This window comes from Harmonia axyridis, chromosome 1 (assembly GCF_914767665.1).
Source record: "Harmonia axyridis chromosome 1, icHarAxyr1.1, whole genome shotgun sequence".
Lineage (NCBI taxonomy): Eukaryota > Metazoa > Arthropoda > Insecta > Coleoptera > Coccinellidae > Harmonia > Harmonia axyridis.
In genome coordinates, this window is record NC_059501.1 from 15,049,731 (window position 1) to 15,076,504 (window position 26,774).

At 34.8% G+C, this 26,774-nt stretch overlaps 1 protein-coding gene and 1 long non-coding RNA gene across 3 annotated transcripts in view; one reads left to right on the forward strand and one right to left on the reverse strand.

The window, feature by feature from the left end:
• The window catches only part of LOC123677856 (E3 ubiquitin-protein ligase AMFR-like), a 63,906-nt gene that overhangs the window by 23,852 nt on the left and 13,280 nt on the right, over positions 1 to 26,774 (reverse strand). The window contains exon 1 of one of the 2 annotated variants that reach the window (XM_045614598.1): positions 7,722 to 7,763. The exons of the other annotated variant lie outside the window; for it this stretch is intronic. Within the exon in view, the coding sequence (XP_045470554.1) occupies positions 7,722 to 7,748 (27 nt within the window). The 5' untranslated portion in view covers positions 7,749 to 7,763. Of the gene's footprint in view, positions 1 to 7,721; positions 7,764 to 26,774 lie in introns of those variants that run through there. 2 annotated transcript variants of the gene reach the window in all.
• LOC123677870 lies at positions 19,674 to 20,889 on the forward strand. The gene is made up of 2 exons (XR_006747146.1): positions 19,674 to 20,396; positions 20,469 to 20,889. It is a non-coding gene; the product is annotated as an uncharacterized LOC123677870 (long non-coding RNA).

Below are 26,774 nucleotides of genomic sequence, written 5' to 3' on the forward strand. Positions count from 1 at the left end.
CGGTGAGCTGGCGGAAACGGTAGCCAAGCTAGAATTGACGGCCAGGAAGGTTTTGCTGTGTGTTAGGTGGGATAGACAGGGAATTATCTACTATGAACTGCTCCGCTACGGCACAACTGTCAACTCGTAACTGTACTGTCAAAAATTGAACCATCTGAAGGAAGCAATCGCCCAGAAGCGGCCAGCTTTGTCCAATAGTAGAGGAATTGTGTTTGCCACAATCTCTGGGAGCTTGGTTTGGAGGCTCTTATGCATCCACCTTATAGTTCGGACCTGGCACCAAGTGCATACCATTTGTTCCTGTCCATGGCGAACAATTTTGTTGGTGAAAAATTCATTTCAATAGAGGCTTGTGAAAATCGACTGTCTCAATTTTTTGCCAATAAGGAACAAGAGCTTCTATGAGAGAGGCATAATGATATTACTTTCAAAGTGGCAACAAAACCGGCGTCTATTTCAAGTAAATCTGATCAATCTAACTATGGTAATTAAAGCCTTGATTTTAATGCAAAATAATGGATTTCTTTTTCCTACATCTTTCATGTTCGCTGATAGCGAAAACGGTACTCAAGATTTTTGAGCGTCACGTTGGTCTGCTCTGCGTCGACTAAGTATGTTTCTGCCTCAATTTTTTTATTATACAATACCTATATGTGTTTTTTTCGATTGAAACATAGCTCTCATAATTTATCCTCTTATTATAGGAGACTTTTTTCTGCAGAAAAAAACTGTATGGGAGGTGCAATAAAATGTTTTTCTCGAAGTGACAACAAATATTGATTTTGCAGACACATATCAATCAGCAAAATATTACTTTTCAAAGAAACTGTTCTCAATACGAATAAAACATTCGACATTTTCTGACAATCAATATTTTTACCACCCTCCTTATTTCTGGGAGAGTAGGTACTTCTAAGTCGCTATCACTGTCCATAATGTAAAAATATATTCATAGACTCGCTACGCTCGGCTACTAACGGGTGTTTTTTTTCGAGGTATATAACTTTAAGTTGGCATAACTGTTCAAGATGGCAACCGATTCAACAGCTGTCAAGTGATTTATTCTCAGTTTGGTTTGGCAATTCATCATGAATAGACTAACGCCTGAACAACGCTTGCAAATAGTGCAATTTTATTTCGAAAATAATGGTTCTGTGCGGAATACGTATCGCGCACTACATCCATTTTATTTTGTTTAGCAATGAAGCGCACTTCTGGTTGAATGGCTACGTCAACAAACAAAACTGCCGCATTTGGAGTGAAGCTAATCCTCAAGTGTATGTCGAAACACCGTTACATCCAGAAAAACTGACTCTTTGGTGCGCTTTATGGGCTGATGGAATCATCGGTCCCTACTTCTTCAAAAACGATGATGGCCAGAACGTTACAGTCAATGGTGATCGGTATAGAGCCATGATTACTAACTTTTTCATTTCTGAATTGAACAAGCATGATGTCCAGGAGCTGTGGTTCCAACAAGACGGCGCAACATGTCACACAGCTCGTGCCACAATCGATTTCTTGAAAGACACGTTTGGTGACCGCCTAATTTCACGTTTTGGGCCTGTGAATTGGCCTCCAAGATCTTGTGATTTAACACCGCTAGACTACTTTCTGTGGGGCTATGTAAAGTCATTGGTCTATGCGGATAAGCCACAAACCCCTGGACCATTTGCAAGACAACATTCGCCGTGTTATTGCCGATAAACGGTCACAAATGTTGGAAAAAGTCATCGAAAATTGGACGTCCAGATTATAGACTACATCCGAGCCAGCCATGGCGGTCATATGCCAGAAATCATATTCAAAATGTAATGCCACAAGATTATCTTGCGGATAAATAAAATTCATGTCAATCGAATAATCCATCGTTGTTTTATTGCAATTTAAAGTTCAATAGCTCTAAAAAAACACTCTTTACTATCAAACACTGCAGTCAATCTACTACTTTGCTGCCTAGTAAAACAAATAACTATTTTCTCCGATCGACAGCAAATATTAATTTTGCAGACACATATCAATCAGCAAAGAACTATTTTTCCTGCCCAGGCAGCAAATTAAGAACTTTCTTGCCTAGGCAACAAAATTATGTCAAATTATAATTATTATAGAAATATACATTCCAACAATTGCGATTTCTATCAAATTTTGTTTTAATTTATCACTGAAGGAAATATAAAAATATTATGAGAATCGTAGTAATTTGCAATATACATAAAGTATATTGACTGCCTCTCTATGCTCAGCTATTAACTATCAGTCGCGGCAGTCAATCTACTACTTTGCTGCCTAGTAAAACAAATAACTATTTCCTTGAACTATTACTTCAAACTTTATTGAGAATAACGAACAAACATTATGAGGATATAAGTTTATTTGGATTGTTTTCCTCGGTTCAGGAATTTCCTCGAAGATCCACGTATCTATATACTTATAAATAAAACGTTATGACGTGGAAATTAGTATCTCACGTGACGTACTAGCCTCGATACGATAGAGCTCCCATAAAACTAATGTTCTGTCGATTCCTCCGTGGGGGCGACATCTCATTTTCCTTTCTCGTCTTCCCGCGAAAAAAAAAACAATAAATCAAGTACCCTCTTGAAAGTTCTCCCTAAATCGACGCAGGGTCTGTGGGATCGGGCGGCATCGGAGATAAAGCTCGTCCAACTATGATGCTGCAGTTGCCAAGAACTGTGCTGGCAGCTATCAAGCCTCCTCTGGTATCCGCATTATGTCACGATTTAATCGATTCACATTCCAAGGAAAATCTAATAATGTAAAGAGGGAACACGAGCTGCATTTTCAAATATACTTCTCTTTAAACGTCAAGAAATGCCGGCTTTATTCACGTCAGTTCATAATGATGGAGTCTTCACTTTTTCGTCCGGCAAAGATCATTCGAAAAAAAAAAACACTGCAGAGACTTCAACAGTCTAATGAAAAAATTGTCATCGGTTGATTTTACAGAAATTTTCGTATATTGTAGAATATGACTTCCTGAATAAAATAGTCTATTGGTCGAACTCTCAGAGTAAAAAACATAGATAGAGGGAGCATATGTCATTTTCGGTAAGCAAATTTTGTCCCCAACATGAACTATCAAATTTGACATGAAGCGTGCGGAAATGAAGACTTATCAGTGATACGATATTTCACACAATTCGCGAGTTTCTAGACAAAGAACTCATAGTGAATCGACGTTTCATATTAACTCAAAATACACTGCTCAACAATTGATAGGGATCACTTACTTGTTCTAAATTTATTTCTGAAATATTCGCTCCAAGATTATAAATTTAGTCAGATATCAGAGTATTTTCAGTTGATGATATGGTTCACTTGAGAAAAGAATGAAAAAATGGAAAGTTGGATAGAAAAAAACACTTAATTAGGAACACACAAAATTCTGTGTTTGAATAACATAAAAATTTTATGATGAAACCACAAGAAGGCTGAAGTTTCGTTTAAGCTAGTACCTAGTTGGTCCCCCACGAGCTCGTCTCAAGCATTCTACCCTACGAGGCATACTTTCGATCAAACGATTTATAAAATTTTGGGGCAAATTCGTCCAAATATCCCGTAAAGCGTTAGAAAGGTCCTCCAGGTTATTGATCGGTTGTTCTAAGGTTGACAATTGTCTAGACATCTCGGACCAGACATGTTCGATGCAATTCATGTCTGGAGAGCGAGCTGGCCAGTCCATCCTATCAATAGCATGAGTTTCTAGCGCTTCATTAACCAGACGACTACGGTGTGGACGGGCATTATCGTCAATTAAAATGAAATTCTCGCCCACGGAAGCCGCAAACGGAACAATTATGGGTTCAATAATCATATCGTGATATCTCTGGCTGGTCATGGTGGTGTTCTGCAGAACAACCAACTCTGTGCGTTGGTTCAAACAAATGCATCCCCATACACATATAGAACCTCCGCCAAAAGCTGTTGTGGGTACCATAAACTGTTCTGCATACCTTCGACCTCTTTCCCTCCAAGCAAGAATACGTCCATCGGAGTTGACCAAACGAAATCTAGACTCATCCGTAAATAAACATCGGCTCCAATCTTCAAGTGTCCAATTGCGGTGCTCCTCAGCCCATTGCCGTCGATGAATCCGGTGTTCCCTATTCTAACGGGGATGTACCCTTCTACGTGCTCTCAAACCACAAACATGTAGTCGTCGTCTTACAGTCTGGTTCGAAATTAGAACTCCTGTTGCAACTCTCAGTGATCTATTGAGCCGCGACGACGGGTAAGTGGAATTTCTCCTAGCATTGAGGATCAAAAAACGATCTTGGGCAGCTGTTGTACTGCGCTGCCGACCTCCCCCATGAACATAAGCTACTGAGTCGTTTTGGATGAACCTATTCCAAGCCCGACTCACGACACTTTGTGAAACATTCAACCGCCGGGACAAACCTTCCTGTATCTACCGTATGATTTGGTCCAGTTGCACAGGAGCCTAACGTCTTCTCGGCATGACTGATAAGCTGATATTGTTCTCATTTCTTCAATTATTGTCACCTTATGTGTTTGAACGAGAAAAAAAAACAGATTTAATAACAAATACCACATTGCTTTTCACTCCACCTGTAACAGCCTACAGATAATAATCGATTTATTGAACAAGAGCCGATGAAGTGAGGAAGACTTTGATATAATCAACTCAAAACATCTTACTTTTTCCTTAGAGAACATATAATGTACAGATATTCACGAGATAACTTGAAAAAAATACAAATGAAGAGAAGTTCATAAGTGATCCCTAGCAATTGTTGATCAGTGTATATTGAAATAAATACCTAAATACATCAAAAATTCAGAAAACAATCTTCAAGCGTGCCAAACGACGTGAAACAACCGATGACACTAGGAGAGCAAAAATTGGCAAACCTTGGATTTCAGCAGATAGATAGAGAAAATAATAAATATTTTGCTTATTATAAATTCGAAAATTGGGAAAAATATCAGATTCCATATATTCAAATTTGCATATTTAATCGGAAATCACTCAAATAAATATATTTCATTCAATATAATAAGCATTCATAACGATACAGTAAAAATTGTGGATTTGAAAATATATCACAATCCGACAACGTAATCTAACCATGTTGGTGACATGTAAAAATTGCATATACTCCCTCTATCTATGTTTACTACTCTATGTGATGAACACTTCACTTTTTCGTAAAATACTGTGAAGAACCAGGCAACACCCTAATGAAAAAAATTTTTACCGGTTAATTTTACCGAATTTTTCGTACATTATAGATATGACCCCCTGAACAAGAACGTATACGGGTCCAACCAATACCTCCTAGATTTTTTAGGAGTTATTGGTCCAACTTAATCATTTAAATAGTTTTTTAGTAACAGGGTGTAAAAAACATCTTGAGTGAAACACTTTTGCGCGACAAATATTGCTTACCCTTGGAGTAATTTAGAATGTTTTTTAATAAAAATTATTGTTAAATACAGGGTGAGTCAAACATGATCCAAAATAAAATTTGTTTAATTCATGATTCACTCTTCAATTGAAGAAGTCGTCCGTGGAATTTTCCAATTTTTTGTCATTACTCTTAGTTCGAGTACACTATTATAATATCGCTATGACCAGTTTTTGGGATACACAGGGTAGTATATAAAGAACGGTGACCGTTATTACAAAAATTGTCAAAAAGTTGTTTACAATGAAAATTTCGAACAAAGTAACGGTAAGAGACACGTTGGCGTTTACTTATTATTATTTTGCCATTGCACAATTAAAGACATTTATAGGGTGTCCTAAATTCGATGCTCACTGAGAACATCTCTATAAGACTCAGAGAAAAAATCTTCAATTCTGCATTCTGGTGATGTGATTAGCTTAAAATTTCGGACGGAACTTGAAATGCAATATTTCATGTCCATAATTAAGGTATAATTTCTCGAACTTTTCACTGATTTAATACCATACAACCTCGAATATCTTAAAAATGGTGCGGTTTGCAGCAAACGATAACGGATAATAATAAATTATCTCCAATTGCTTTTTTTATGCTGATTTCGTGCAGTTTAATGGATCGGCGAGGTTATAATTATGAAATCATTAGAAGTTAGAGACGAAAAAAAAAATGAAAACAACACATTAAAACTATTATCATTTTGAGTGATAAGCAGAAAAAACTTATTTTTAGTAACTTAACATTTTCATGTGAATGATTCGATATGGGTACGTTAAGGTCGTTTAGACGGAAAATTCCGAGGAAAATTCAAACTTGAATACAGTATCTGTGACTATTCGTGAAAAATTGTTCAGGGTTCCCCCCATCGAAATTTTGCTGTAGACATGTAGAAAAAATTTCTTACAGAAATTCTCATAAAATTGAATTTATTCAGAATTTGAAATTCAAATCGGCAACCGGAAAAAAAAATCCCAAACATTGCAAGGGTATATGTTATATGGTAAAAATTATTCTCCCAGTGTCATCTACACGACTATACACGGTGATTCACCACGATGACCTATTAGACATTTATAGGAAACTAATCATTATTTTGTGTTGAAACTTTGCATGTTGGGATTCGAGACAATGATCTCTCTTCCTAAAATATTTTCATATCTCTACAACGTCCGTTTATAGTGGAAACAGACTACTACTTCCTTATTTCGAATGGCACACTCAGTATATTATTGCATCATTAGATAGCCTTTTTGATGACAATTTCAGCAATATGCCATACCTTGGGTGAAAACTCAACAGTTCATGAGTTAATGGGATTCTTATGAAAAAAATGGTGGCGACGAGGACTCATTTTTTTGAATATTTCTGCAGAAATAGTTTTTTTCGAGAGAACTTTTTTAATTTTCTATTTTACCAATATGTAGTTGTAGTATTATGAAAATGCACATGGTGGTCATCAGAAGATAACTCAAATTCATCAAAACTCAAGATTTGCAACTTACAACCCATATATGTTTTCCGGAAGTCATAGATCACTATATATAGTATTTATTTTAAGTATAAGGTTTACTTAAGTAACCTGCCATCTTTTTGTACGTAGAATTGACTAAAATAATTAAAATTATAGGTCCTAATTTGAAAATCTTGAATTGTCCAAGTTCATAATCTTCAGATAAACACCCTGCACATTTTTGGTCCGAACGGCAAACAGTCTTATAATAAATACCACATATTGACAGAAACGAAAATTAAAAAGATTTTTTCGAAAAAACTTTTTCTGTAGAAATATTCGAAAAAAATGTGAGTCCTCGTCGCCAAAATTTTTTTCATACGAATCCCATTAACTCATGAACTGTTGGGGAAGGTAAGGCATATTGCCGAAATCGTCATCAAAAAAGCTATTTAATAATGCAATAATATACTGGGTGTGCCATTTGAAATAAAGAAATAGTAGTCTGTTTCCGGTATAACCGGAAGTTGTAGAGATCTGAAAATATTTAAGGGAGAAAGATCATTGCCTCAAATTCAACATGCAAATTTTCAGCACAAAATTATGATTAGTTTTGTATGAATGTCCAATAGGCCATCGTGGTGAATCACCCTGTATACGGTTGTCCAGTTTATGATGAAACACCTGTATACAAATTGGTATCTGTTTACCGCCAACCGTTATGGCTCTTACTATGGCTGGAGTCACTACTTTACTCACTCCGTCAAACGTTCACTCCCGTCATAAAAAATTTTTCACTCGTAATAAAACAATATACATACAATTATTCTCTCCGAAATCCTGACCATCGGCGGTACGAACAAACACTTTCGCTTCGGTATTTCCAAAAATAAATCCGCAGAATCGATTAGAATATTTCAACACGTATCAACTCCGGCGGGTCTACTCTATCCTTACAATAGAGTTTTTTTTGCGGCGTTATTCAATGAGTGTCAAGTTACGATCATGAATTAAACTCATTATCGCATTATAGCGTTTAACTTGTATTTGGTAAACAATGCAAATTTCACACAATCGTTTATTACTTTTTGGTTCTAACTCATTTGAGAATTCTAATTAAAACAGTCGAGGAGTTTGGTCCTCTGATTGTTTGTTACAAATTTAGAATTGAATATAACGTACTTAGTGGCGAATTTACCAGCATACTAAGTAAGGCAACAAATTTCAAGGGGCGGCAGATCGAACTCATTAATTTTTTATTTTGATTAACAGAATTAAAATAGTATATTGTGCAACAAGTGGAGAAAGTCCACTTTTTCTCGCGAGTGTGGAAGTTTGTGACACGAGCCTGAAAGGCGAGTGCCGTAAACACACGAGCGAGATAAGGACTTTCTCCACATGTTGCACATTATACTTTTCCTACAACTGAACAAATTTCAATAATTCAAGTAATGAACTTGATTCAAATCAAAATTGCCTCCGTTGACAGTATGTGCTAATTTATTACGTTTCCATAGAAACGACTCAAAAGCCCAGATTCATTGGTCTACCAAGCGATGTGTGGGTAAAGTGCCGTGATAAATATTTCCCACAGTATGAGCAATACATAGTTTTGAAATTGAGTAAGCTATGAAGAATACTCTACTTTTCATAGCAGTTGTAGGAAAACAATTATTATACACACACAAAGTACAAATTTCGAAAATTTGAGAAAAATCGAAATATTCAACAAAAATAATGGTGCACAAATCTAAAGTAAGAATGTTTTTTGATAGAAAATGTAATTGATATGATTGTGAACTGAGGTATCAAAATTCAGAGACGGCAAAATTGAATAGCCTACACTAGGCAAATATGTAAATCCGCCACTGGCTGTACTATTATTAGGAGCGAGATTGTTATAGATATTAATTTTCTATGAGTCGCAATATCGTTGTTATGGAGAAACTGTGAAACTTCCATTGAAGAAATGGAAGAAAATTGTATGATTTCCGAAAACTCAAAAGACAGTAAAAAATTCATTGCCAAATAGGTAATGAAGGGTGGCAGAAAACTGTGGAATGTATTGAAGATACTGTTCTGCTCGGATACTTTACCGATCTTTCTGGAATATTTTCTCCGAATTCTTTATGGTTCAAATATTCAATGGTAAAGGAGACTTTGAATACTAACATCGGTATTCACCATAGGGAGGTCAAATATTTGAGGCAAGGATCTGAAGGATATCAGCAAGAAACGTCAAAAGTTCTAGCTAGAGAAAAAATTAATGGCTGACCATATCGGACTTTTGACAGAATTAATTTTGGGAAAACCGTAGTAACTTCATAAATGAGAGTAATTTTTCTATAATCCATTAGTGTAATCATTTGTTTTTTATTGCAATTAGTTATAACACAAACTTGTATTGTTTTTTTAAATGTAAGTTTTTATAAAAAATTAAATCGCTTTTTTTCCAATTCAAAACCATATGTAAATTTCTCATCCAACTATAAGAATTATTAAAACTTTCAATTTCACACGGCAAATCAACCCAGTGCCAATTTATGATATAATCTGTGAACTTCAGATGATTAAAATATCCAGTGGCCACTAAGGTTTCCGGATTTAACCCCGTTAGATTTTTCAACATTCTCAAATTGGTAAATATTGTCCTTCAAATGTGACCAAAGGAAAAAATCGAAGGATGTTAAATCCGGAGACCTTGGTGGCCACCGGATATTGAACTGAACTTGTCATTAAAATGACTAATCATTGAATGATTGTTCATTTATGAATTTCTAAAATTTTCTCATTCAGCTGAAATTTGTTACAAAGTTTTTGAGACATACGTTAATTGTGACGTGATATTTAATGGTGCCTAACTGTACACACCAAACTTTCAGGGTCGATTATGCGGATTGGTGAACAATTAAATTCTAATTCAATTTCGTCTGTCTGCTGATACGGTCGTTGCACTACAACTTCAGACAGAGTAAACCTAGAAACTTGAAATTTTAAGAATAGATTCAAGGTCTGAATGCGACCGTTAAGTCAGCAAAAGAATTATTCTGCAATCGGTTTTTTTGGTCATAATATGTTAATTTCAATACTAATAATTTGGTAATACCGGCTTACAATTATTACACATCAACCAAAAAGCGGGAAGAGAATTTATAATTTTTTTAGTGACATTTTCATGTTAATACTGATATACAATAGTGCTTCTGCAGATAACTCCTGTAAATTTTGGACTAGAAGAATGATTCAAATTTTGACGGAATCGACTTAAATTATTTTTGAGTCTACAGGCTAATCCGAAAGTCATGAAACACAATACCACCCTGTTTTTTTAAATAGGAATACCCTGTTTTTTTAAATAGGAATGCCCAATTTTTATATCATACTCATAATCTATTTCATGTATTATTTTTTTTCTCTTACAATAAAGGCACTATTATTATTATTATTATTATCTCCATGAAATTCTGATTTCGAAATACCTATTTATCTGTGGTACTTTTTGAAGTAAGATCATATCGTGAAAACCGTTTTTGATAATTGTACGATTTATTTTCTATTGAATTCCCGAAAGCCTTCAAAAATGTCAATAACTCCAATTTTTTAAATGACATGCTCTCAATTTTTTTTGCCTGTCCGATAGTCCAGTGAGTACTCTTCATTTTTTTGGTCTAGACATGTTGTGGCAAAAATGGATAATTTTCAAAACTCTGCAAACTTTTTCAAAAATCGGACTGCACCTCATTTCAATCATATTAAAAAAGTTTGCAGACATCTGAGTATATCATATATGGGCAATAAATATTGATGAGACTTTTTCAACCGAAAATATGCAGTTATTTCGAACTCCTTAAAAGAATTTAGACTATGTTTCTGTTTTTTCATGTGGTATCCATTTCATTTTATCTAAATGAATTTTTCCAAATATTTTGATAATTTCTTTGAATTGCCTTATTTTTAACTGATATTAGTAGATATTAAATAGAGTTGAGTAATCTTATCCCCCAGTACAACGCATGAAATGTGACGCATTTTGAAAATTATTAATGTTAAGCACAACATGTCTAGACAAAAAATGAAGACTACTCGCTAGGCTATCCGATAAGCCAAAAAAAAATCAGGGGATGGCATTTGAATAAATAGACATTTTTTAGAGGTCATTTTCAAAGAATTGACTATTTTTCGAAAATTTCACAGAAATCAGAAACTTGTAATTCAGGAAATGTTGACGACATATCGCGTCTGCGATCCTATCACAATGTGAATGACATGAAAAAGTTCCGCAGAAAATACTGAATCATGGTACTTTCCAATCTAATCGGAATATTTATCAATCACGAATTCGGTCACGTATGAATTTTGGTAGATCTGATTATAAAATCATATATGTATTCAATACGAAAATGAAAGTGAAATTCGCAGAATCTGAAAAAAATTAAATCAGTCCAAAATATTCAAAATGTATTTGGGCTAAATACATGGGTAAGAATATAAGAAATCATATATGGCCAATTTTCATTAGCCTGCTGCCAGATAAGTATTCTTGGGAGATATTGAGACTGCGAGTTCAGTTAACTTAAGTTTTCAGTGGTACTTACCATCTGAATTTTTTTATTTGTGAGTTAACACATATTGTTGTTAATTTTCGATCAAAATTCAAGTCCCAGTCAGGATCTGTTAAGACCTACTCTCTGCTGTGTATAATATAAAATGTACTCATTTAGATCCTAAAAGACAATGGAATTATGCTATATTTTGAATCTAGTAGGTATCAGTTTTTTCCAGTTTCACCACTTACTAGTACTTATTTAGGTTCCTGCTGAAAACAGTCGTAGTAGCCTAGCTAGATTCTATTTAAAGTTTTCCATTTATTCTTGTGATTTTTTAATTAGTTCTAAAGGGTGTTTTTTTCAGAGCTATAGAACTTTAAATTGCAATAAAACAACGATGGATTATTCGATTAACATGAATTCTATTTATCCGCAAGATAATCTTGTGGCATTACATTTTGAATATGATTTCTGGCATATGACCGCCACGGCTGGCTCGGATGTAGTCCAATCTGGACGTCCAATTTTCGATGACTTTTTCCAACATTTGTGGCCGTATATCGGCAATAACACGGCGAATGTTGTCTTCCAAATGGTCAAGGGTCTGTGGCTTGTCCGCATAGACCAATGACTTTACATAGCCCCACAGTCTAGCGGTGTTAATTCACAAGATCTTGGAGGCCAATTCACATGTCCAAAACGTGAAATTAGGCGGTCACCAAACGTGTCTTTCAATAAATCGATTGTGGCACGAGCTGTGTGACATGTTGTGCCGTCTTGTTAGAACCACAGCTCCTGGACACCATGGTTGTTCAATTCAGGAATGAAAAAGTTAGTAATCATGGCTCTATACCGATCATCATTAACTGTAACGTTCTGGCCATCATCGTTTTTGAAGAAGTACGGACCAATGATTCCACCGGCCCATAAACCGCACCAAACAGTCGTTTTTTCTGGATGTAACGGTGTTTCGACATACACTTGAGGATTAGCTTCACTCAAAATGCGACAGTTTTGTTTGTTGACGTAGCCATTCAACCAGAAGTGCGCTTCATCGCTAAACAAAATTGTGCGCGATACGTATTCCGCACAGAACCATTATTATAATAAAATTGCACTATTTGCAAGCGTTGTTCAGGCGTGAGTCTATTCATGATGAATTACCAAACCAAACTGAGAATAAATCACTCGACAGCTGTTGAATCGGTCGCCATCTTGAACAGTAATGACAACTTAAAGTTATATACCTCGAAAAAAAACACCCGTTATAATCGATTTCAAACCTCCCATAATACGATTCTCAAAGCAATTTCATTACTTTGACATTTTATTTTATGTTAACAATTGTGAACATTGTAATATTTTCCATGTTCCAAAATTTCATATAGGTATAACTTCGGAACTTTTATATTGTTTTGAAGTATTGAGCTTATCGAGAAAGAATGCCAAATTTTAGTATATTCTGTCCAACCATAACCACATTCACATCAATATCGTACATGTAATTTATACAGATATGCGACATTTATCAATCCTGATAAACAAATACAACAATTATCGGTAAACATAGTCATGTCATACAACGTGACAATCAGTCTTTGTTGTTTTGAATTAATCTACTACCAATATCGAACACTAATCAAAATTCATACTTGTTCAATATTTCAGAAATTGAGCTGAATCGAAAGAGCTACATTGTGAAAATTAGTACTTTTACAGCAAATGAAATATACAGATAGATTCACCGGGATAGCAGCTATTAGACGTTTATGGAAAACTTATCATAATTTTGTGCGGAAAATATGCACGTTTGGGTTTTAGACAATAATATTTCTCCCTAAAATACTTTCAGATCTCTACAACTTCCGGTTATACCGGAAACAGACTACTACTTCCTTATTTCAAATGGCACACCCAGTAGATTATTGCATCATCAGAAAGCTTTTTTGATGACAATTCAAGAAATATGCCATACATTGAGTAAAAAATCAACGGTCATTGGTTAATGCTATTCTTATGAAAAAAACTGGTGTCGACTAGGAGTCTTTTTTGAATATTTCTGCAGAAAAAGTTTTTACATTTTCGGTTTTGCTAAGATGTAATATCATATACACAATACACAGGGTGTTTATGAGTACAACTTCAATTCAAGATTTTCAAATCACAACCGATATTTTTTACTATTTCAGTCAATTCAACGTATAAAAAGAGGAGTTTTTAAAGAAACTCTATACCTTAACTGAAAACTTCAAGAATTATCGAGGAAAAAGATGAACTAAGGAAAAACCGCAATTTCTAACTGAGTGGAGTAGTTTGTGATTTCCGGAAAACATAAAAAGAAACTAAAAGTCGATGTTTCGATAACACAATCTGACATTTCATGAATTGAAATCAATTATTCGCAATTGAAAATTTTATTGGTTTATTGGTTCTTAACAATCCTAACAAAATATAAGTTACAATTCATGAAATGTCAAATTTAGTTATCGCCTTTTTGTTTCTTTCTAAAAGGTGTTTTTTTTAGAGCTATAGAACTTTAAATTGCAATAAAACAACGATGCATTATTTGATTGACATGAATTTTATTTATCCTCAAGATAATCTTGTGGCATTACATTTCAAATATGATTTCTGGCATATGACCGCCACGGCTGGCTCGGATGTAGTCCAATCTGGACGTCCAATTTTCGATGACTTTTTCCAACATTTGTGGCCGTATATCGGCAATAACACGGCGAATGTTGTCTTCGAAATGGTCAAGGGTTTGTGGCTTATCCGCATAGACCAATAACTTTACATAGCCCCACAGAAAGTAGTCTAGCGGTGTTAAATCACAAGATCTTGGAGGCCAATTCACAGGTCCAAAACGTGAAATTAGGCGGTCACCAAACGTGTCTTTCAATTAATCGATTGTGGCACGAGCTGTGTGACATGTTGCGCCCTCTTCTTGGAACCACAGCTCCTGGACATCATGGTTGTTCTATTCAGGAATGAAAAAGTTAGTAATCATGGCTCTATACCGATCACCATTGACTGTAGCGTTCTGGTCATCATCGTTTTTGAAGAAGTACGGACCAATGATTCCACCAGCCCATAAAGCGCACCAAAGAGTCAGTTTTTCTGGATGTAACGGTGTTTCAAAATACACTTGAGGATTAGCTTCACTCCAAATGCGACAGTTTTGTTTGTTGACGTAGCCATTCAACCAGAAGTGCGTTTCATCGCTAAACAAAATTCGCTTATGAAAATCGGGAACAACGGCAATCTCATTTTGGGCCCATTCGACGAATCTACACCTTACTTGATGATCGTTTGGCTTCAATTCTTGCACGAGTTGGATTTTGTAAGCACGCAAACCAAGATCCTTCCGCAAAATCTTCCATAAAGTGGATGGACACAGACATGGTTGATCGAATTAACTACTCTGATGGACGATTTTGTCGACGATAAAATGGACGTAGTGCGCGATACGTATTTCGAACAGAACCATTATTTTCGAAATGAAATTGCACCATTTGCAAGCGTTGTTCAGGCGTGAGTCTATTCATGATGAATTGCCAAACCAAACTGAGAATAAATCACTTGACAGCTGTTAAATCGGTCGCCATCTTGAACAGTTATGCCAACTTAAAGTTATATACCTCGAAAAAAAACACCCTTTATGTTTTCACCAGACCACTCCACTCAGTTAGAAATTGCGATTTTTCCTCAGTTCATGTTCCACATAGAAATAGTCTGAACTGAATGAAAATTGGAAAATCACCCTGTAGTACAACTGTTACAGCTAGAGCAAATTGTGATGTCTTTGGTTTTAAACCAGTGTCTTGAAAACAGTATCTTAACTAGCAACACAGTCAGAACTATTTTTCAATGCAATTTAAGGAGAATCCAAAAATCAACTTTCACGCCCTGTTACAAAACCTGTAAGTTTGGAGCAGAATGAAACGGTAGAATGAAATTTCAAACCCAGATTTCTCCGAAGATTGTCACGATTGTAGGAGGTACAGTTGGAGGAATGACTGAAAGACGGCAGCTTGAATTTCTAATCTTCGATAACTAGATTACACTGAGAGAAATCTCCATGTATAAAATCTCAATTCCTTGTTTCATAAATGTACACAATTATGTACTTTTTTGGAGCTTCAATAAAAGTGTACACGTTTTTGTGAAATATTTGTTTAGTTTTTCACAACATATTGTATAGAATATTCCAACGTATTAAATACTTCTTTTTAGCTTTAATTTCTCATTGAAAAATGAAATTACCGATGATAGCAAAAATTTAGAAATCGATCAATTCAAAAGGAGATAAATCTTCTTTTTCTTTCAAGTAGTGTAGTAGTTTGATGCTTATTTTCCCGATATGTAGCAATGCTTCATAAAGATTCGATAATCGTATACAATCATCACGTAATATGTTTACAAAAAACACCCTGTATCTCAAAGACTAAGCGTTTGGGCCCATGTACATAAGCCTCTTATTCTTGAAATCAACCAAGTAATCTATCATTCCCATTTGTACCTCCAATTTAGGAACACTCTGTATATAGGTTTCCTGTATAATTGTTCATAAAAAGTGCATAAATATTGTTTACTTTTTTAAAATATTTATATACAAAATTTCACAAAATGTAAGTACTTTTCCTCTGCAATTATTCATAAAAAGCGCAGAAAATTGTGTACTTAAATTTGAATGATTTGATAGAATTACTGCTCAATCAAAGATACACAATAACGTGTATATTTTTAACACAAGATTGGTGGTGTACTTATTCAGCACCAATTTGTGTATATTAGGTTGACAATTGTTGCTGATTTGTACAACCATTTTGAAGGTGAATAATTACCCATTTTATAAGATTCCAGATCATTATTTACCGGTCCACTGACACTGTTTTCACAGTCCAAATTCAACGTTTATTTTGTCTGATTTATCGTTTAACTGATATTCCGGTGCAACGAGCATTTCTGAACTTGATAAGTGCTCATTAAAGTTCGTCTTTTTTCCTGATGAACCTATAAGAGTCAACACTTCGCCTAACTGTTCTTGAATACTTGGATATTCGCACAGTATTCGTCTTATGCAGAGTGTTGTTGCTCTGCTAATTTATTTATACTTCTTGAATAGTACAGAAAATGAATGAGAGTGATGAAAAACAACCGTATAGGATGTCCCAAATTCGATGTATTTTAAATCAACTTAGGACTGGTCATGGTCCTTGCACTAGTATTCTCATCAAATATGGCATCTTATTGAAAGCCCACTATGTGAATGTGGTGTAGAAGAAACTATCGACCACTTGGTGAATACCAAGATTCGTTTTTTTGAAATCAATATAATGAACACTCTAACATTTATTACTCCTTTCTGGTTCTTTTCTTTTTTGGTTTTCAGATTTAATTATAATATAATGTACGTCGTCAACTGTTGGTGGAAAGAAAGGATGAAAAAGATTTTGTTTGGATGAAGAAGAAGACCTTCAACATAAATATGTCAGCTTATTCTGTGAACGAATACAAAAACCAATCACTACACCCAAGAGTAATAAACATAGATAGAGGGAGCATATGTCATTTTCAGTAAGCAAACCCTATATCTATGTTTATTACTCTATGCACTACACCTATACGGGGAGACGGAATTTTTGGTTTTTATCTGTGCTCTTATATCATACGTTAAAATGTATGATGGCCCCGTTTACATTTCCTCTGCTAATACTGAGGTGTTTATCTACACATGCTTTATTGTTTGAAGTTAATAATTTTTATATTGATCTATCTCAAAAGAATATATATTATCATTTATTAATAAGGGAAGTATGCTTAGATACTAGCGTAAATGCACTTGTCAGTTCACTGACGCGCGTACGTTTTCATTACAATAACCATTAAAGAATATGATATCAGCATACCCACTCTTCCGTGATGTATAAACCTGCATTTCAATCAATTAACTTATTAACTTAGTACCAAGTCCTAATTTTCTGCTACAATTAGTCGAACAGAACAAGACAATTTGAATACCAAGTGACAATGAACTGATGGCAAGTGTATTTACACTTGTTTCTCAGCATACTTTTTTGTTATTAATAAATCATATCAATAGTATGAATTAAACTTTTGAAGCCATTGATTTCCTTGAATAATTGAAATAGGACACATGTTCCCATAATGTTTTTTTGTTAAAATTGCATGATCTTTCATATGACAAAGTTTCTCGGTGAGGAAATAAAATCCTGTATACAGCTAAGTGGTCCCCAATTGGGAACTAATGAACGAGCGTTCAAAAACTGTTGACTGATTTCCTCATTTGTTTTTCGATATCCTTCTTAAGAGTCTGTTTACACCACACTGCTTGGGTAGCAGAGGGGTCGCGACGTGCAGGGGCTAGAGCGGGTGGGCGTTGACTATTGTGGTGAATATATCGTGAACGTATTAGCCCCTCAGCCCAGAGAGAATGAATTTGTAACGCATTGGGATGATCTCGTTTCTTTCTCGTGTTCTACTAGTGCGTGTCGGAATTTGCGGCCGCATTTTTGACATTTTGATGAAATGAAATGATTGTCAAAAGGTCACCTATGATTATGGTTGTAAAGACGGTTTCTTTATAATAAGAGCTAAGAGTTGAGAAATACGAACTCTTTTTTAGGTTTCGAGAAAGACTCTCTACTTTCCATAATTACTTGATATCGAATTGAGAATCCAAATACGCTTTGATATACCATTATCCTCATTTCTTGAATTGTAAAAATCCTTATGAATTAAATGGCGTGAATTTTGAAATATCTAATCCAAAATTTCATTGAGAATGTTGATGAACTCATTTCATAAATATCTACAGTTTTGAGGAATAGTACTTTGTTATAATAATAAAAAAAATCAGCTTGGTTCATAATGATATATTTCAAATTGCCTTTTTTTTCTTCAATTTTGCTTATCCTGAAGATCTAGTTTGAATTGGGGATTCCTAATAGAATTTTTTTTCTAAAAACTCTTCATCGAAGTTGACTTCGATAAATAAAAAGTCCTTCAAAGTCCATACGACAAAGGCATTTTTCTCTTTCAGCTATATTTAATTGTCCCTGAACTTGAAAATAATAATTATGACTTTCTTTTAATCGATATTTCTAATCATCATTTTTTCCAAATATGTGATTTGTTTCCTTTCAATAGCGTCCTTCATCATATTATTTCTTGCTGAAAACAGGCATTTGATTTCAATTGAATGATTATTTTTTTCAACAACGCCATCTGAAGAGGCACCTAGAAAAGGCCATTTTTTATTAATAAAAATTCCACTGTTTGTGATCTTCGAGCACAATTCGTTCTCTAATAGACGCTTCGCACGATCTTCATTATTTTTCCCGAATCTATAGCTTTTGCAGAAAAATGTTTTTGTAAAATGCTTTCAACTGTTGAGTAACAACTTGTCATAGGAGGCATTTTACATATATTGAAGCCGTCAACAATTTCCTCCTCTACTGATGCCAATCAGCAGAATCAGTTTGAAGCTGTGTTTTCAGCTAAATTTCATTATAAGCTTCTTCTGCTTTGATTAAACCCCTCAAGAATTCAGCCCTATATTATTGGAATGTTCCCTCATCTATGTATGGTTTTTCACAATTTTCTCAATAATTATCTGACCCTGCAGAGAACTGTAGTTTATCACATTCTTCACCGGCCCTAGAACACTACGTGCTTTCGAGAGTTCTCGTAATTCGTTACAGTAGTACCTCAGTAAATGATTGGTACATTTTATTTTCTGAACTATACAAGGTGGGCAAATTTCGATGTTCTAGCACTTCAACTTTTGAACCAGAGGATAAAGACAAAATCTGATACCCCATTCTAGTTCTCTTTTTCTGGGAAACTAACAAGAGTAGTAGGTATTCATTTTTGGCTAACTTTTTTTGTTTTCGAGTTATAGGCGAAAATTTGAAAAATGGCGATATCGGAAACCATTGATATCTCCGCGAATACTGATGATAGAGCTCTGAAATAAAAACAACATAGAGGCACTTCTTTACGTAAAATCCAGTGGCCTGCTCGTCTTTTCAAAAGGGTTTTTAATTATGAAGCTATGACCCAAAGTTATGTTTTTTCAAATGGGAACACTAGATTTCTATGCTATTTTTTGAAAGCTCAATCTTTCCTGATTTCAAAAATATATAACATCGTATGGTATCGTATCAATATAAATAATGGAAAATGGTCAAATACTTTTTTCCATAAAATAATAAGGTTTTGTACCATCTAAGAGTCTCAATATTTCTATGGTTTCAACTGTTGATGAACACAGAAAAATTGAGCTTCTTATAACAAGAGTAGTATCAAGAATTTTTTTCTTGTAACAACTACTGTCCCCATCGGCAATCATTTTGCTGTATCAATTTGTACATAGGTAAACTGGAACAAAATCCTTCAGCTTCTATGGCTGTCGAAGATGAATTTCAATTTTCATAGCGTGTATGCACTGTTGTTGTTACATACTTCATTGTGTACCTACTCTTTTATTTTGAAATCATTGTAAAAAATTGTCTTTCTTTCTTTATACAGTGAAAATGAAAAACAAGGGACATTCATACCATTTCGAAATTCTACACATAATGCGTACGAAAACTAATTTCGACTGAAAACCTATTTTTATTTCCTTCACCAAACGCATATTAGATCAATTTTATTCAAAAATAACGGAGTGACTAGAATGTTCTTTTAGAGAAATTGCTGAATACAAACAATTCGGAATGTATCCAAAGATATTTCCCTGCATAAAAGGTTCAATTCAATACACATAAACAAAATTATAAGGAGAACTGCACAGGACAAATAGATATGAAAACTTCTAGTAATACCTCAACCCGAAATTGAGAATACCATTCTAGGAATTTCAGTTTGAAAATGGTTATTTCAATGTCGGGTATATTCTTCATTTCTACATAAAATCAATGAGTAAGTAGAAATATACGAATAGGTACAAAAATAGACCATTTTAAATTTTTACTCCTAAATGCCTTCTTTCAGGTACCTATGCAATGCTGAACCTACCTAGAAACTGTCAAATTGTCCAGCAATGAAATAATACGGTACACAAAAGAGTACCGAATAACCTTTATTTACAACTGATGTTTATCTGATGTGACAATGAAATCTTGAAATAACTCTAATAAATTTACACGAAATCACCTCTTGTTAACTTTTAAAGTATTATTCTCAAGCAGTAGCACAATACCGAATCTTAGATAGGTTCTGAACTACCCAAATTTTGTATTATATGAAATATGTTAAAAACAAGGTAATTTGCCAGCCATCATTACATCCGAATCGATTTTTTCAATAACAGATATCTACTTTTTCTCAAACTTACGAACCTTCGGTCCGAAATAATTAATTGACTATTGCATCCAATCCGAAACCTTCCATGAGGAATACATTTTTTCATTCGAGAAAGTAACATGAAAATCAGACATATGGCTTTAAAGATAATCAATGCTGGAATAGGAACTTGCAGGTTTAAGCGACAAAATATTTTTTTTTGTTCGTAACAAATAATTCAGGTTTTCAAGAATATATTTCCTAAGAGACGGTCCTGATAGCTACAAGCCACGCCCCTCAGGGAGGAGCAACGATTTTTAGTTCACAATTCTGGCACTCGAAACAGATTTACAACGTCTCAGAGAATTTTGAGTAACTATGATGTAATATATTTCTAATTGGTATCATTGCAAAGAAGAAGAAATAGGCTATGACCAATTTGTATTAGATTTTCGAATTTAGGTCAACTGAAGCGACAATAAATCATTCAAAATTGGTATTGAAAATCGTACTTTCTACTTCAATAAAACAATTAATTTGCAACTTGAAGTGAAATTATTACCTAACGAACATACAAGGGATTAAGACCTTCCAATATTGTTTTGAATCATCTCGATAGCGTTTACCGTTCCTGAGAAAATCACGACCGAATTAGTTAAGAAAACGCCTGAATTTGCGCCGCGTGAACGGACTCTTAAATTTCCTCTGGTGCTAGTGGCACGATTGTCATGAAATTTTGAAATTGTTATTTTACATCTAAGGACACTATGATATTTCGAATCGATAGTTTTGAAATATTCAGTGAAAAAAATTTCAACCGACCATATTTATGGAACACCTTAATGGAACAAGCCCATTAACGAACTCAACAGCGATATTCTGGATTTGAACCAACCTTGAAAATTTCAATTATCTAGGTTTTTCCGTTCAATATTTATCTTGTTTACAGATTTGAATTTCACCACGAATTCCCCATTAGTGAGTTGAAACTTATAGTATGATACTTCTCCAGAGTCTCGTGACATCATAATATCACTTGAAAATAATAAACAGAAAGTTAATCAAAATTAAAACACCTTGTCACATTATCAGACATTACGATGTGATAATGACTCACAACATCCGAAACTATTTAATTATCTTTGAACTAAATATACACATGGCGTGGGAATTTCCATATTATCAGACATCGTAGGATAATGTGCAATTTTCCACGCCCACAAGTACACTCAGGTGCGAAAAAACGCAACAAGTTGACGTCTCATGGTTTTTTATTTTTTCAGTAACTTTAGCTAATCTCTGCCTTTTCAGGGTAAATGTATGTATATTTGTTGAATGAAGTCGATTTATTATTATTCATCACTGGTATTCCTGTCCTCTCTGCCACTACATAGTTGAATATTTATTATTCGACTTTTGCCTATACGCGTAGGATTTTTCCTCGCCGTCGGCTTCTCACTCCTCGCTAAGAGGAACATTCACTCAATCCCAGATATTTAAAATATCAGAAGGACTGAGCTCGGTCGTGTCCGGTCCTTGTGGTCCCCCTGGTTCTCGTCGAACTTCTGGTCCTCTTACACGCGATCCTTGGACCTGTCCTTCGCTTCCTAGGAATTTTCTCACCGTCCTTGCAGTACCTAAAAGAACAGCTTTTTGCATTATATTACATATATACTCACTAAGTCCTAGTTGCTTGATATTTCTCTTGAGATTTTTGGGTACTATTCCTGTTGTTGAGATGATAATTGGAATAGTTCGCGTTGATATCATTCCCCACTGGCGCTTTATCTGAAATTCGAGGTCCCTATATTTTGAAATTTTTTCGACCTCTTTTTGACGCATGTTTTTGTTATTAGGTATTGCTACGTCGATGAGTATTGCTGCCTTTTGTTGTTTATCAACTAGCAATATATCTGGCCTGTTGTGAGGGACTGTTTTATCAGTCAAAACTGTACGATCCCAGTACAGTTTATAGCGTTCGTTTTCCAGGATGGTTTCCGGTCGGTACTTGTAGTATGGCACTTTTTCAGAATTAATTAGTGTTAATTTAGTTGCCATTTCTTGGTGTAGTATCTTTCCTACTGCATTGTGTCTCTCTTTATATTCATTTCCTGCGAACATTTGACATCCTCCCGTGATATGTTGGATTGTCTCGTTCGTTGGACAACCATAACGGCATCGATCGTCAGTAATAGTTCGGTCCTTTATGATATGTTTGCAGTAATTTTTTGTTGAGATCACTTGATCTTGGATGGCTAAAAGAAATCCCTCCGTTTCTGGATACATCGCACCTGATGTGAGCCAATAGTTCGACGCTTCAATGTCGACATGATCCTGGTTCACCTCGTTGAAATGTCGTCCATGTAGGGGCTTTTCTCTCCATCTTTGCAGTTTTTCTTGGATTGTCTGGTGGTTGTATGACAATTGCTCCTTGTGCAGTTGTAAAGGTGTTGATTCGTCTGCTTCACACAGTACTTTGTAGATCTCTGACGTGCCTGATTTGTCTTTGAAGTATGTTCGTAGGCATTCAATTTGACCATGGACAAGTTCCATGATGTCTAGCAGACCTCTGCCTCCTTTATTCCTCGGCAGTGTCGTCCTCTCAATGCTACTTTTCGGATGGTGCTTGTGTGCTTTCGTCATCAAGGTTCTCATTTTGCGTTGCAGGTTTTCCATATCTGTTTTGGTCCATGGAATGATACCGAAAGAGTATGTAAGAATTGAACATGCATATGTATTGATAGCTCTCGTCATGTTCTTGCTGTTGAGGTTTGTTTTCAAAATTTTGTTGATTCTCCTAATGAACTCAGTTGTTAAGTCTTCCTTCATTCTTTGATGGTTTATTCGTCGGTTTTGTTTCATTCCCAGGTATTTATAAAGATCGTCCGATTTCATTGCTTCTATATCCTGTCCATTGGAGAGAGCTATCGGTTCATCTTGGATTTTTCCACGCACTACGCTAATAGTACGACACTTGTCCAATCCGAATTTCATCCCCACGTCTTCCGAAAAATTTTCAACCAGTTTGACCATAATTTGCAAGTGGTTTTTGTTGCCTGTTATAAGTTTGAGGTCATCCATGTATAGCAAATGATTGAGTGCAATATTATTTCTGTTTCCTTTCACATTGAAACCTTTTTCAGTAGCATTCAGTTGTTTAGAAAGGGGGTTCAGCGCCAAGCAGAACCATAAGGGACTCAACGAATCTCCTTGGAAAATTCCCCTTTTTATTGGAATATCTTTAGTAGTTATGTTCGCTGTAGAGAGTTCGATATTCGTTCTCCAGTTGCACATTGCATACTTCAGAAAGTTTATTGTAATTGGATCGATCTTGTATATTTCCAAAATTTTTGTCAGCCACCCATGTGGAATAGAGTCGAAGGCCTTCTTATAGTCAAAATATGTCATAAAAAGATTTCTGTGTTTTTTGAAGGCTTGGTTGCATATGATGGAATCTATTATCAGCAGTTCTTTCGATCCTAGTGCATTCTTGGAACATCCTTTCTGCTGTGCTGTCATTATATTATTTGTCTCGCAATGTTTGTAGATACGAGATGCTATACATGATGTGATGATTTTATATATTGTTGGTAGACATGTAATTGGTCTGTATTTTGATGGATCCGCTGTGTGTTGCATATCCTTCGGTAAGAGGTAAGTGGTCCCTGTTGTTAAAAGTTTGGGCATTTCCGTTGGATTACTTATAACATCATTTATGGTTTCAACTAGCCTGCCGTGTATACACCAAAATTTTTTCAACCAAAAGTTGTGGATTCCATCTGGGCCGGGTGATTTCCAATTGTGTGTGTTTTTCAATATTTCATGGAATTCTTCTATAGAAACTGCGTTATGCGGCATTTGTTCCATTGTCTCACAGGATTTCTCTTCATTTCTTATCCAATCAGCCTGGGAGTTGTAGGGGGTTGGTGTAGCCAGTTGATCTGTCCAAAAATTCTCAATATCCTCGACGGTTGGATAACTTCCTGGTGTTGCTGACATATTATTGTTTAACATTCTGTAGAATTTTCTTTCGGAATTTTCAAAAATCATATTATCCTGTTTTCTTCTATAGCTCTCATTATTATTATTATTATTATTATTAACCTTCCTTCTCAACATTTTGCTTTTTGGTTCATGGCTTGAAGTGCACTTGTTCATTTTTAAGAGATAGTATGAAGCGACGTATGCAGACCAGTAAGAAGAGCTAGAGATGGTGATACAAAATATGTATTGAGCTGATTAAGATGTAAAAACTACGTTTCTTCAGCTTTTTAAAGTAACATTTTGAATTAGTAAATTTGGAAGTTTGATTTGAATTCAATAAGTTTGCATAAATGAATTTCGCAATAATTGCTTATTATTCTATCGGCAATCAAAAAAATTCGACCACGAAATTATTCCACAAGGTGTTTTAAAATTAGGTTTTTACAATATACTCCTAATTAATCCTATATAATGACTAATAAGCCACTATTTAAAAAAAATATTGAATAAACAAGTCAAAAGTTCTGAAATCACTATTCTCGGAAAGGTCGGTTTTTTTGATTTCATTGAAACGACAATAGAAATATACTGTTAAGGAAGTTCACATATTTTGAGACTGTTTCAAGAGTTTCCATTTTTTCTCACCAATTTTTTGAATATGAGAAATCTAAATGTTCACTCACTCATTTAAATAATTTTTTTGCCCATTCCTCTATAATTTTCACAGTTCCAGGTGAAAATTTATTTTCAATATAAATTCGCCTGTATCTGGTCCATCCAGTCAAAATACCAAAAATTTTCACAATTGATGCGTGTTCAAAAGTAAATCCTGTAATTTTTAATTTATGTGTTGAAAAGGACGACAACTTTGAAATTTCAAATGGGAATCCCTGTTTTTATTGCAGATTCGTATTCTACGTCAAAAAATACAAAAGTTTTGTAGACAATTCTTCACGAATCGTCATAGATGCCTCTGTAATCGAATTTCCCGTCTGAACGACCTCAACCTACCCAATTCATTAATCATTCACATGAAATTTGAACGTTTTCTGCTTAACTGTTGGTTTTCAGTACATGTACTCTCATTGATCATTTGAAAATGGCGAAATTATTTGTTTTTGGTTCAAATTCCTTTCCATTAATCAACAATGATGTATCAATTGAAAGAAGATTATTTAGAATCTAATAAAAATCTTCGTCAAGTCGTCTATCTTATGCGCAGAACGTTTTCCATAGTTTCAATAGTTGGACAATTTACGACTTAAATTTCATGTGAATTATTAATGGAACGGGTATATGTTAAAGTTGTTCAGATGGAGAATTCAAATACGATTACAGAGCCATTCGTGAAGATTTGTTCGTACAAAATTAATATTTTTTGCCGAAGAATAAGAGTCTGCAATATTCCCATTTCAAATTCCAAAGTTGACCCAAATGTACGGAGATATGTACCTTTGAAAGATGATAACATTATTGCTATTCCATCCCAAATTTGGCAGTTACAGTACACATTTTGAGAAATTAACAGTATCTGTCAAATCCAGTTCGAAGGACCATATATTAAATCTTTTTTCTTGTATTTTGACATCCGTCTCTAGATTGTTTTTTTTTGCATCAATCACCACTTTCCTCATTGCTAACTTAATCATTACAAAATTATAAACCACTGAATATTTATCTATAACATTAATATAATAATAATTAAATATCCCCTTCGAAGCCAACAACTTCTAGTCGAATACCATAGGATGTTTATTTTTCGATATTTTTGAGTTCACATTTCACGAATTCTACCAGTGCATTCAGACATCGAACTCAACCCGAAAATTTCAAGTCTGTAGGTATTTTTTTTCCAGACGATGAGTGCTCAAGGTCAGACAGGCGGACGGATTTTAATTTGACCGCGAATTATTCATCAGTCAGTCCAACCTTATCATTTGAGACTCTTGTCGGATCAAAATTCTGAAATTGCATACGTTTGGATGAAATTTAAGCGCTCTGCCCCCTAGCTAGAACAGGCACGCAAATATT